At 38.5% G+C, this 12,736-nt stretch overlaps 1 protein-coding gene across 1 annotated transcript; it reads left to right on the plus strand.

Annotated features, from left to right (window-relative positions):
* Window positions 1-31: 31 nt before the first annotated feature.
* Window positions 32-8,389, plus strand: LOC123655735 (beta-1-syntrophin). Its single transcript, XM_045591488.1, has 7 exons — window positions 32-527; window positions 4,691-4,885; window positions 5,316-5,533; window positions 6,048-6,133; window positions 6,465-6,718; window positions 7,456-7,646; window positions 8,049-8,389. The coding sequence occupies exons 1-7, from the start codon at window positions 32-34 to the stop codon at window positions 8,142-8,144; spliced, it is 1,536 nt and encodes a 511-aa protein (XP_045447444.1). The 3' UTR covers window positions 8,145-8,389.
* The last annotated feature ends 4,347 nt before the right edge of the window (window positions 8,390-12,736 follow it).

A 12,736-nucleotide genomic window follows, 5' to 3' on the forward strand; every position in this document is an offset into this window, starting at 1 on the left:
ATCAAGCTGTTATATTACTTTAGTGGAAACTATGGTGGAGAACGGTGCATCTAGTGGCGGAAGCGAAAGTCCGAATGCTACTACGGGAAGATCCGGGTTGCTCGAAACACTAGTCCGTGGCGTTTGGTACCGGGTACATTGTTCTTTAGAGGATGATTATCTTAGTGTATGCTTAGACGATGGCTACGACGCTACGACGACCCTAAACGGAAGCTTGAACAATAATAATGTCGAGACCCCAAACAGTGATTTCACTGAAGTGCCCGAAGCAATAGCTAATCAAAAACGGGTAGTTCAAGTTGTTAAGTCTGATAACAATGGCTTGGGAATATCAATTAAAGGGGGAATAGAGAACAACATGCCCATACTTATATCAAAAATATTTAAGGGTATGGCAGCAGATCTAACAGAGCAACTGTATGTGGGTGATGCTATACTTTCAGTGAATGGGGAAGATCTGAAAGATGCAACTCACGAAGAGGCGGTGAAGGCTCTTAAACGGGCCGGTAAAATGGTTCAGTTAGAAGGTAAGTTTACTCTTTGCGGCATCTATAAATTGATTTTTATTTAACTGACCAAATGTGGGGAGGTTATGGATAAACAAATAAGTCTTTAGGTTGTGTATATGTAATATTATATAAGTTGTATATACTTATATCTATGATTTTTTTTATTATCACACTCTTCCAAACTCTGTTCATGATTTGTTTGGGGTGTCTTTTTTATAATAAAATGTAGTAAAATAATAACTATTCTTTCAATTAATTTTAAATTATACTTGTAAATTATAACTGAACTATGCAACAGGTCACAGTAATTGAATTAGCCTGTTAATTAACCTCAGTTAATAAAAAAATGTATGACTAAACATCACACCATTAGTGTTAACTAGCGGATGGTGTAAAGTATTTTGAGAAGTAAACTCATGTAATTTTGGTCAGCTATACTTATCAAAGCTAATATCAGACATCACTAGTGTCAGTCATACTGCAGGAACTACATCCAAGCAAACAACACAGTAGTGTACAACTGGATTAGTAACATCACTTTATCAGCTTTATACTGCCCCCAAGAAAGTCAATATTGCAACTACTTCAATATTTTAGGCCATCACTTTATTGCTGCAGCTCATTACAACACCAAACATACTCTTTGGGGGTCCAGGCTCATTCTGCCAAGGGGCCAGGAACTGTTAAAGGTCTCAAGCAAATAGGATGTTGCTTCTACAGTTCAGCTCACATAGTGGCTTCATTGTTAGTTCTTATTGATTTCTGTGTCATCAAAGGGGTTGCGAAAAAAATGTCGTGTAATAGCTGGTGGGATTTATCATCAGATCACTAACCCATTATTATTATCAATATTAAGTCTGAGTTAAAAGTGACCATAAAAAATGTTCATTATACAATAATTGGAATCTTTTTTGACGCCTCATAAATAAAGGTATTATAGTAACACTTTCACTTAAAATAAGTTTTTTTTTATGTCACTAGGTTGGTAAACAAGCGTACGGCTCACCTGATGGTAAGCGATTACCGTAGCTTATAGACGCCTGCAACACCAGAAGCATCGCAAGCGCGTTACCGACCCAATCCCCAATCCCCCCAGGAGCTCTGGTCACCTTACTCACCAACAGGAACACAATACTGCTTGAAAACAGTATTATTTTGCTGTGATCTTCTGTAAGGTCGAGGTACTACCCCAGTCGGGCTGCTCCATATTTTGAGCAGGAAATTCCTGCTGTGCCCTACTGAGACTGAGGTATCAGTTAAACATACTGACATTACAAATACAATTCTTTAAAAAAAAACATACAAAATGCCACCCGGAACTTAACTCCATTAGATCAACACAAACCCCTTGTCAATTATGTCCCCCCAACCATATTACTTTATCAAGGAAAAAAAAAAATGAGAAAATTATGGCAACAAAACAGACGTCCAGATAGTTACAAAAAAACAATTCAACCACAAAGTAAAAGAATTAAAACAAGCTCTGGAACAAGATTGAAACACTTTTTCTCTAGCATATCTGGAGGGCCTTGATGCTTGTTTACCTTCAGACCCTTCGGAAAGCCACTAATAAGTTAAAAGATCCATAGTCACCTCTTAGTAAAACAGACCTCAGTTGGGCACGTAGCGACCAAGAAAAGGCGGCTACATTTGCATAGTATCTGAATAAGGTTTTTCAATCCCATCAGGGTTCACCCGAGTATGAAAAAAAAGTTATTGAGTTGATTGACACCCTTGACAGATGGCATTGCAGGTCTATTTCCTTCGACTTTGCCGGTGATAACAATCTTGTCTAAGTTGCCACCTTCCCTTCGGGCAATGTGACCGAAGTACTCAAGAATCCTCTGGAGGCAGGTAGTGGATAGCCTTTTCGTTACTTGGAGTTGTTTCAATATCGATGCGTTGGTCCTGCGTGCTGTCCATTTGGTGTTAATAGAAATGTGTCTATCCCTCTAAGTCCCACGCAGCTGAGACATAGTACTCTTGGCCATTCCGATGCGCCTTCGAATTTCGACCTCGCACGACCCAGTGTTGCTTGGAATGGAATTGGATTGGAACCCGGGTAAATAAAGTTCTCTACAATTTCGAGATTTAGTGAAATGACCTAAGTACCAACGAAAGTCTTACAGAAATTACCAGAGTCTGGGATAACATTACTCACAGCAATCTATAATGTTATAACCGATCAAAAATTCGTCCTCTTCACCTCAAGGGAAAGTAGCAAAAATAATTATCCTTTTGAAGCCAAACAAGCAACCAGAGGACCCGAAAACATATTAGGCCGATTATCTTATTACCCATACCTGCAAAAATATACGAATGGCTATTATCATTATTAAAATTGCGCAATTTGATTCCCAAACACAAATTTGGATTTCGTCGTAATCATGCTAACGTCGATCGGGTACGCATTCTAACTATCGGAATGGACGCTGTCCAAGTGCTTTTTTAAACAAATCGCAAGTCTTTGATAGGGTGTGGCATAAGGGGCTGTTATTTAAATTAAAATCATTACTCCTTAACTGCATGTAAAATATCATAAAATAATTTTGGAAAACAGACACTTCCTAGTCTAGAGTGGCGAGGCGCTCTCAAGTCTTTGCTCTGTTAAAGCAGGAGTTCCACAAGGCAGCGTGCTAGGCCCAACGTTGTACCTTACCTACATCTGACCTACCAAATACAGTGTAACACCACAAATACCTGCTGACATTGCGATTTTAGCATATCATCCTGACCCAGCAATGGAGGATATCGATTTAGTTAAAAAAGTGGAGAATTTAAGGCTAATGAAACAAAATCTATAAATATATTTACATTAAGAAGAGGCACTTGTGAGACTGAATAACTTGGAGGTCCCACAATCAAACTATGTTAGGTATTTGGGATTATATCTTGATAAATGACTCGCCTAGAAAAAACACATTCAAAAAAACGAAAACAATAGGAATACAACTACGTAAGCTGTATTGTTTGATGGGTCGCCGTTCACAACTGTCGCTATCAACCAAACCTCTAAAAAACTATTCTTAAATCGATTTGGACCTAAGTTATACAACTCTGGGGAATACCTTCCTAATCCAATATTGAAATCCTGCAACGATTCCAAAATAAAATCTTGAAAATGATGACTGCAGGGGTACTTCGTAACAAACAAACAACTACATCACGACTTGCACATATAAATGCTCTTCATACAAACACGTACAAGGAAATAATTAAACATCATCGAACAGCTTGGCCACTGGTTTGATGTTAGATAAGACTGCAACTGGCATATTGAAACGGAAAAAGCCCTAAGATAAACTTAAATTGTAAAATTAAAGTGATGTTAAAAAAAAATTCCAACCAACCCATTTATAAATGTCTCTGTGGCGTCAGATTGCAGTGTAACTTAGTAGCGCAGCATGGTCGAAAGAGACTATTACACTATTAATAGAGTATATAAATATTGAAAATTAATAATTTCGTTTGCTTGTAAATGAAAAAAAAAACCGACTTCAATTACATCGACTGGTAACAACGTAGGTAGACGAAAAAATAGTCAAGTAAATACGCAGTAACAAAGATTACTCAAATGCATCTCAAATGGTAGTCCTCACATCTCGATCAAATTTAAATGGTACCGTTCAAATTTAAATGACAATGTACTCTGGTTTGTTTTTGAATTTCCCTTCAAAAAAAAAAAAAAAAAACGACCGCATTCAATAATGTCAAAGACACGTTTTTTTTTTTCAAGTTTCTTACATATTTTTTTTCGTCACACTCAAATCGTCAGATTATTAAAGTGTTCTCTTCTCAGTATGTAATTAACCTATCTTATCGTAGTCTGACGCGATCGAGTATTTTTGACGATCGCTTTTTTTACTGTTCTGATAGATTCAGATGATTCTAGGGCAGTCTCTAGAGACTCCTATATTGAGGGTTGATAAATGGTGGAGGTCTTTCAGCGGAGGAGGGTGCAAGGTATCCCTCCATATAATATAACTTGACGCGCTCAAGTTAATCTCAACAAAAAAAAAATCTCTCTTGGGCTCCAACTAAAAAAACTATCCAGATGTGTGTCACACTGGCACACCTAGAAAAATTAGTTTCTCTATTTTTACTTACTCCTTAGCAGAGCCAGGTCGTCCAGGTACTGTGTATATAATTTGATTAATGTGAAAAAATCTTTATATTCACAGTTAAATATCTGCGCGAAGTCACCCCATACTTTCGCAAAGCTTCAATAATCAGTGAAGTTGGATGGGAACTTCAGCGCGGTTATATGATGGAAACTCCACCTTCACCTCCGTCGCCCAGACGTCGCCGCGCCGACACGAGATATATACCTTTACTGATGGCCTGCGTTGCTAAAAATCTGCGACATAACGACCCTGGTAATTTTAAATCTATAATATAAAAATGAGTCGCTGAATGTGTTGCTAAGCGCAAAACTCGAGAACGGTTGGACTGATTTCGCTAATTCTTTTTTTAAAATATTCCTTGAAGTACGAGGATGGTTCTTACGGAGAGAAAAATTCTATAAAAAAAAAATAATAAAATTAAAGAATCGACTGTTAGGCGATATGAAGTTCGCCGGGTCAGCTAGTTTTTAAATAAAATAATAACTGTCTAGTAATAATTCTGCTTCGGTCTTGTGGGTTTGATTCCCGCCTCAAGTCTATTATTTATATATAATATTATTTATATATGAGTATTATTTATATGTATTTATCGAATAAATAAATAAATATATGTAACTATGTTACCTAATGCACAAGCATTACGTCGTTAAGCTTAAGTACCGATGAGTATTGTGTCGCCCAGAGGACCGCACGATAGAGATGTACTCGCCGGACGGCGTGCACGCGCTGGCGCTGCGCGCGGCGTGCAGCTCGGCGGCGGCGGGCTGGCACCGCGCGCTACACGCGGCGGCGAGGCGCGCGGCGCGGGCGGCGCTGGCGCGCGCGCGCCCGCTGCTGCGCTCGCTCGTCGGCGACGTGCGCTACGCGGGCTGGCTCGCGCGCCGCCCCGCGCACGACCACGTGAGATGCTGTTTCTTTCAAAATACTTTTATGCTCGGTTGCTGCATTCAGATAATTGTGTTTGTTCTAACAATACCGATTTCAAAGAGGCATTATTAGGGATAGCACAAAAACTAATCATCAGATCTCGCTTAAATTTGACTACATAACAAGGGCCAACTTCGATTAAAAAAAGACTCGAGAAGATCAAAATGGGTACAACACAAAGTAAAAAAATACAATCAAATAGAGAACCTCCTCCTTTTTTGAAGCCGGCTATTAGCTGCCTACGTATTGTTAAATTTAGAACATGTCTCGTTTGAAACTTGACAGTTTGTAATAAAAACTGTTTTCTATAATAGCCAGGTATTAAACTATTAAGTAATGAGGACTAGCGTACTCATCGTAGGGATGCTTAAACACTTAAATAAAAATCGATGCAAATGTGAAATTGGCAGATATAATTGAGGTTAAATTGACTGTTCGTTAGAATTCTTTATTAATACAGATTGAGCAAGTACATGTATTTTTCTAGATGGGTGCATCCGGCGGGTCCGACGATTCAGATGAAACGGAGGGTTGGCAACCCACCTTCGTGGCCATCACCGATAGAGAGCTGAGGTGATTAAACTATCTATATAATTTATACCATTTCTTTTTCTTTCTAAACCATTCTTAAAGAAGAAACTGATTTAATGTATATTTGAAGGAGCGGTGTGTGAGAAAATTAATTTATAAAGAACATACTGATGTCGTTTTAGTCGTAAGAGAAATCAATTATATCACGATACCTTTCAGTGATTTTTCTGATCTTCATAACTATCCGAAGAAATTTACTTTTCTCGAGTAAAAAAAAAAAATAGGAACAGCGATTCGAAATCTAAAATGATACGTTTCTACTCGCATATAAGATGTGTTAAAATAAGTATAACAAGTTTAACGATGGGTACAGGCTGTACGAGGCGGCGCCGTGGTCGGGCGAGGCGTGGTGCGCGCCGGCGGAGAGCTTCGGACTGGCGGCCACGCGGCTGGCGTGGTGGCGGCGCGGCGGCGGCGCGGCGGCGCTGGGCGTGCGCGCCGGCACGGCGGCGGGGCTGGCCGTGCGCGCGCTGCGGGCCGACGCGCCGCCCGACCTGGCCGCCGCCGCCGGCGCGCTGGTGGACGGCGCCATCCACGCCGTGCGCGCCCAGCCCGAGTTCACCTTCCGTGAGTGTCCGCCTACCCCCACTGTGTATGGCAACGACCGCAACCGACAGCTTAGCGCACTCTCCGGGCACGGTGGGGAGATACAATTAGGAGCGCCGCCTCACACACAAGGAAAACACCTATGCGGTTGTCGATCCATAAAATATGTCGCAGAATTACATCGTTTTGTAGGCATTAGCCCCCTAATGAAAGTTACGCCTCCAAAACTTAGTTGCCCCCTAAATAATTTGGTGATTAGAAAGAGTGTTGTAATAGATTTTTTTGTTATTGAAATGATATACATTTATATAACTAAAATATATCATCATTCCAGCCTGTTGCAGTCCACTGCTGGACATAGGCCTCCACAATTTGACCACAGGTCTGGCTTTGTCGCAACGAAGACGCTGCTGCCCGTCTTCGGCCTGTGTATTTTAAAGCCAGCAGTTGGATGGTTATCCCGCCATCGGTCGGCTTTTTAAGTTCCAAGGTGGTAGTGGAACTGTGTTATTTTCTAGTCGCCTCTTACGACACCCACGGGAAGAGAGGGGGTTGTTATATTCTTTTATGCCGTAGTCACACAGCATAACTAAAATATATAATAAAATATAAATTGAAACGGATGTTGTCGTTATCGAACCGACCATATCACATATCCCCCTTATTTGCGAACGTATTTAACGGACGACCCTACTGCGCGTGCGGCGCTCGAGGGCTGACATGCGGCGAGGTCGAGTGACGAGTGTCGCGTGTCTCAGGCTGCCGGTACCGGGGCGCGTGCGCGCGGCTGTCGCTGGGCGCGGGCGGCGTGTGCGTGTGGGAGGCGGCGGGCTCGCTGGGCCGCGGCGGCGCGCGCGCGCTCTACCGCCGCCCGCTGCACGCGCTGCGCGCCTCCGCCGACGACGACCGCGCCGCGCTCTGGCTGCACTTCGCCGACGACGACACGCTCGTGAGTGTCTCACACGCACACACAGACAACACACACGCACACACACGAAAATACACATGCACTCGCACACGAACACGCACGAAGATGTACACGCACACGCACACTCACACCCACACCCACACCCACACCCACACCCACACCCACACCCATACGCACTCGCACACACACACCTACACGCACTCGCACATGCACTGGCACGCGTGCACGCACTATCGCATACGCACGCGTATATGCAAAGCATTCGTGCCCACGAACACGTTTACTCACACATATTCTACCACGTATACATCAAGAAGGCACACATTATTTGTGCTATTCGGCGCTATTGTAAACCGAGTGATAGCCATTATTATTCTATTCTGATTTGGTTATTCCTCGATGATGAGACCGTCCCGCCCGCAGGAGCTGGACATGGAGGGCAGCCCGAAGCCGGCGGTGTTCATCCTGCACAACCTGCTGTGCGCGCGCGTGCACGCGCTGCCCGCCGACGCGCTCTAGCCGCGCCTCGCCCTAACGCCGGCGCGCCCTAACGTGGCTTAGCGCGCCCTAACGCGCCCTAACGATCTGTTCTACTAGTCGACGTCTACCCGCTAGTGTGTTTTGACGACGCGATATAAAAGTTATTTAGTTACGAATGTTGTATCGAGTCGATCGTAATGTTTATGTATAAATGTCGTCTAGAATATAGAAAGATGTCGAGTTCTGATATCGATCGTCGCTCGAACTCCCGATACATTCCGAAACTGTGGTTTTATTTAATTAGAATAATTATTATTTTTGCCTTCGCCTTGTGATGGCGTATCCTGCGCTCTTCCAAAGATTGAATTTCTTATTTTTTATTTACCTAATACTAATACAATAAGGATTTGTATAATATGTTATCGATTATAATATATTTTTTTATAATTTATTCGTTGTATATAAATAGTTGTAGTGTTTTATAATTCGTACATTCCCAGAATGTAGAATTAGATTTGCTTTAATAAGATTAGGTAAAGTATAGTCTCGAATATTTGTAACATTTCAATTACTCTAATGACTACTCTCTTTTATTGATTTTGATTTATACTTTTAAGGTTCGATCATCGTATCAACTCGTGCAATAATTTCTTTCTTCTGATCTGATGTTATAATACTTGTGTGAGACTTAGAATTTTTTAAAATGTGTAGTTAATAAATATAATGGAACACTTGAAGGCAATACGAGGAATTAAAAATAATATGTAGGTATTCTTTTTGCCTTTTTTTGAAGTGCTGCCGGTAAGAAAGTAATAATAAACTATTAATATATGTAAGCTCGTGTACAGTGGCGTGGCGGTTGGCTACTGGGCTCGTATTAAAATTTGTAAGAGAAAGGGCGGAAGCCCAATAGTAACAGAAGCGGGGCCCTTAAACCTTGGTCCCCCTAACGCTCGGGAGCCTTATCTAATTAATACAGCTCATATAAGCCAGGTCCGAGCCTGTATATAACGAATGATATTTGGTTTAGCGATATATTTTTTGACAATTGACATATTTATTATATTATTTATTACGCATTATAGGTATAATTGGTATACTACGGTGTATGAATCTCGGCCTACATCTGTATATGTAGGTGTAATGTATTATATATTATTTGCAATAGATGTGCGTAGCCAGATTTTTCAACTCAGGAAGAAAACCAAGATTATACAAACTGCAAATTTTTAACCAAAGAAAAGATTGCCCAACCTAAAATCTATATAAATGCTAATATTCTGACGGCAATAAGATGTAATGCAACTTTGATTTACTTTTTTTTACATCGCTACGCCCATTGTAGTTTCTACTTTTAAAGTAGGTTTTATAAATAAAATACAAAATTTTTCAAATCACGCAAGCAATGTATATTTGTTAAATAATAATTGTTTAAGAGTAGTTTTTATTTCTGTTAAAGATTTTTGCAGTATTTTATGAAACAGTTCAATTGAATATTGAAAATAAAATATTAAAATACAAAACGTAATGTAATAAGGAAACCGTATTTGAATTTAAACAAAACTTGACTGAAATTACCGGATAAAATGAACATAGTTTGTAACTAACTAGTAATCTCTTCTGAACTTCTGATAGCTATATAGCGATTGGCTATTTGTTTTAAATATTTTAATATGTATTAAATATAAAAATAAAGCGACTTAACTTGTAATGTTTATACATTATGAAAATAATCTAATAATTTCTCAACATATATTTGCCAATTGCTAGAGAGTTTTGTCGAAGAGCCCAGAGACTGACTGAAACTGATCTGAGCTCGGTTCGTATATTTAGAAAACGTATCTTTACTTTACGAACAGATAAGTTACTATTACGAGACGTTCGAAATTTAATGTTTTGTGAATATAGGAACCGGGCATTAGTGATGGACGATTACTCTATCGACAATTAAAACATATGGGAATGTCAATTCTTGACACTTTCACATATTTTTACTTGTGTTTCGTTAATCGCTAAATCATATGATCTTAAGGCTATTAGTTGGGTTTTTGAAGTGAAACATCTTTAGGCGCATGAGGGTAAATTTTTTACGTATAAAACGCAATAATAATAATATTAGCGTCAAAAAGATGTGCAACGTTTTTGTCGAACAACAGAGCCACCTAGCGTGTACTATAGAAACTACAAATGTTGTTACATTAATATCGAGAGTATTACGTTGCAAACTAGATGGCACTAGAACGGAAATCTAAAGTTTTAGATTTGTATAAATATAAACGAGACTTAAAAATTAGTTTGCCAAAGAAGTTTCACTTCTAACAGGTGTACTTTGTACGCACGCACTTTTTTTTTCTTAAAACGACCCTCATAGTTACCATTTACAAAATTTAAAATGCTTAAACGCATAGATTGTAATCAGCCTAGTAATATGACTTATGTATGTAATGAAACGTGTTGCCATATCAATTAGACGAAACTAAATATACGATGTAAGGTCTCGGTAAACTTGTAATCTCTTAGCATTTCTATGATACAATTGATATTTCTCTGTATACTATTCAATCGTGACTAATTTTGTACTATTTGTAAGTAACTTTCTTATAGCTTTCTTGATAAAACGATTGTCCAGAAAGAGGGTTGAAAACACATCTGTAACTGTATCTCTTATTCGTTATTATTGAAAGTAAAGATATTGTAAAACATTGAGGGCCTGTTCATTGGTTGCTGATGAAGCTATATGCCTTTATGGTGTCCAGCTAATAAAAGTAATACTGTGCTAGGAATAAAAGTAGTTTTTTGCTATAAAAGATATATATTTTTTTACCATTAAACCAATCGCAATCCACGAATCCAAAATTTTTTACTTATTTATTAAAGTAATAGACACTGAAAGTCATAAAATGTGATTTTTAATCTCGCTGTTAAATCCTATCAGTAACTTATGTACGAGATTTACAATTAAAAGCAATCTGTGGAACAGGCCCTAAGTTAATCATTGCTTTAAATTAATAAAAATGTTCTTTGTGTATTTTTCTATTTAGTTTTTATAAAAATCAGGCACAGACAGAAAAGCAAACTACGGATTTAGCTCTAAGCGTCCGTCGTAATAATAATGATGAATGTAGTTTTCCAGGGCAATCTTGTTTTATCAAGGGCGCGACAAACCCTAGCGTAATAAAACAACAAAGTTCTAAAAATAAACGTCATTTTGGAATTGATATTAGTGTAACATGCCGAGGTGTGAGGTCGTCGACTCGACACTTTCTTTTCAATTATTAATATTTAACAATTTACATTGTTTATTTTTCATAGGAATTAGCGTGTCGGTTTTATTACGCGTGGGTGGGACATTAAACTTTCTTCCACTGTAGATCTTTGATACATACACTACCAATGGCGTGCGGCCTTTTTCAATTAAATATTAATAAAACAAATAGCCACTGATACTTGAAAATAAAAATAGCTCCGTATGGTATATTTAATGAAAAGACTTTTTTGTCCCTTACTTTAATTAAAATAAATTTATTGTTTCGATCGGATCGTTCAACTCATCTTGGTAAGCTGGGTTATGTGTGCGATATGTATGTATGTTTTTTATTTTTATTTGTGTGATATTTTCGTTTCGTTTTGCGATTAATTTGAGGGTTTAATGCAGACAGATGATTTATAATTTTAAATTTGTGTTAACAGGATATCGACATATTAAACGTAAATGTTTTTTTTGTTTTTAAATATACGCACATTACACTACCTCTTCAAACGCACATGCAGTTATATAGGTAAATAAATACTTATATCCACTCATAGTACTGTTCACCAAGGTAACTTGAAACATGTATTATTTTGTCACTTTATACGACGTCAGTTGCTATACTCTGTTATTATGTACGTATTGTTATTTGATAAGGCATTACGGCCGTAATCGTTGTGGAGTAAGTAAAGTTGCACCTAATAAAATGCACTCTTTTGTAAATCTTATAGTTTTAAAACATAATTGCAATAATTATAATAGTTATCCATAGAAGTATATAAACCCATGACGTCATAGTTGTGCCTTATACGATTTATGGTATATGTATTGTCCAAATCAACAATTTTGAATTATATATTAAGTTCAACGAATACGCACATCTCTTTATTGGGAAATAGATATCGATATAGCTATATGTAACAAATTAAAAATTGTCGCATCTTATTAATCCATATAGACAGGTAACAACGTGTACTTTTTTATTTTTATATAATTAACTATAACGCGCGGTTCATATAAAATGATTTAAACCGCTGGTACTTCTAGTAAAACTACGTCATGTTCATTTATTAACAACAGCGCAAAGAACAAAAGCTTTTATTTTGGTTTATTAATTGATTTAAGAACATAAAACGCCACATAATATTTGTATCATCATTACAGCCTATACAGTCCACTGCTGGACATAGGCCTCCACAAGTTTACGCCAAAAATAACGTGAACTCATGTGTTTTGCCCATAGTCACCACGCTGGGCAGGCGGGTTGGTGACCGCAGAACTGGCCCTGTCGCCATATTTGTATATTTTGTAGTTATTTTTGTTGTATAAAAAAGAATCAGTACTTTTTAGGTTGTTTTCTTTTTATTTTCTTATTAGTCAT

This window comes from Melitaea cinxia, chromosome 8 (assembly GCF_905220565.1).
Source record: "Melitaea cinxia chromosome 8, ilMelCinx1.1, whole genome shotgun sequence".
Taxonomy (NCBI): Eukaryota; Metazoa; Arthropoda; class Insecta; order Lepidoptera; family Nymphalidae; genus Melitaea; species Melitaea cinxia.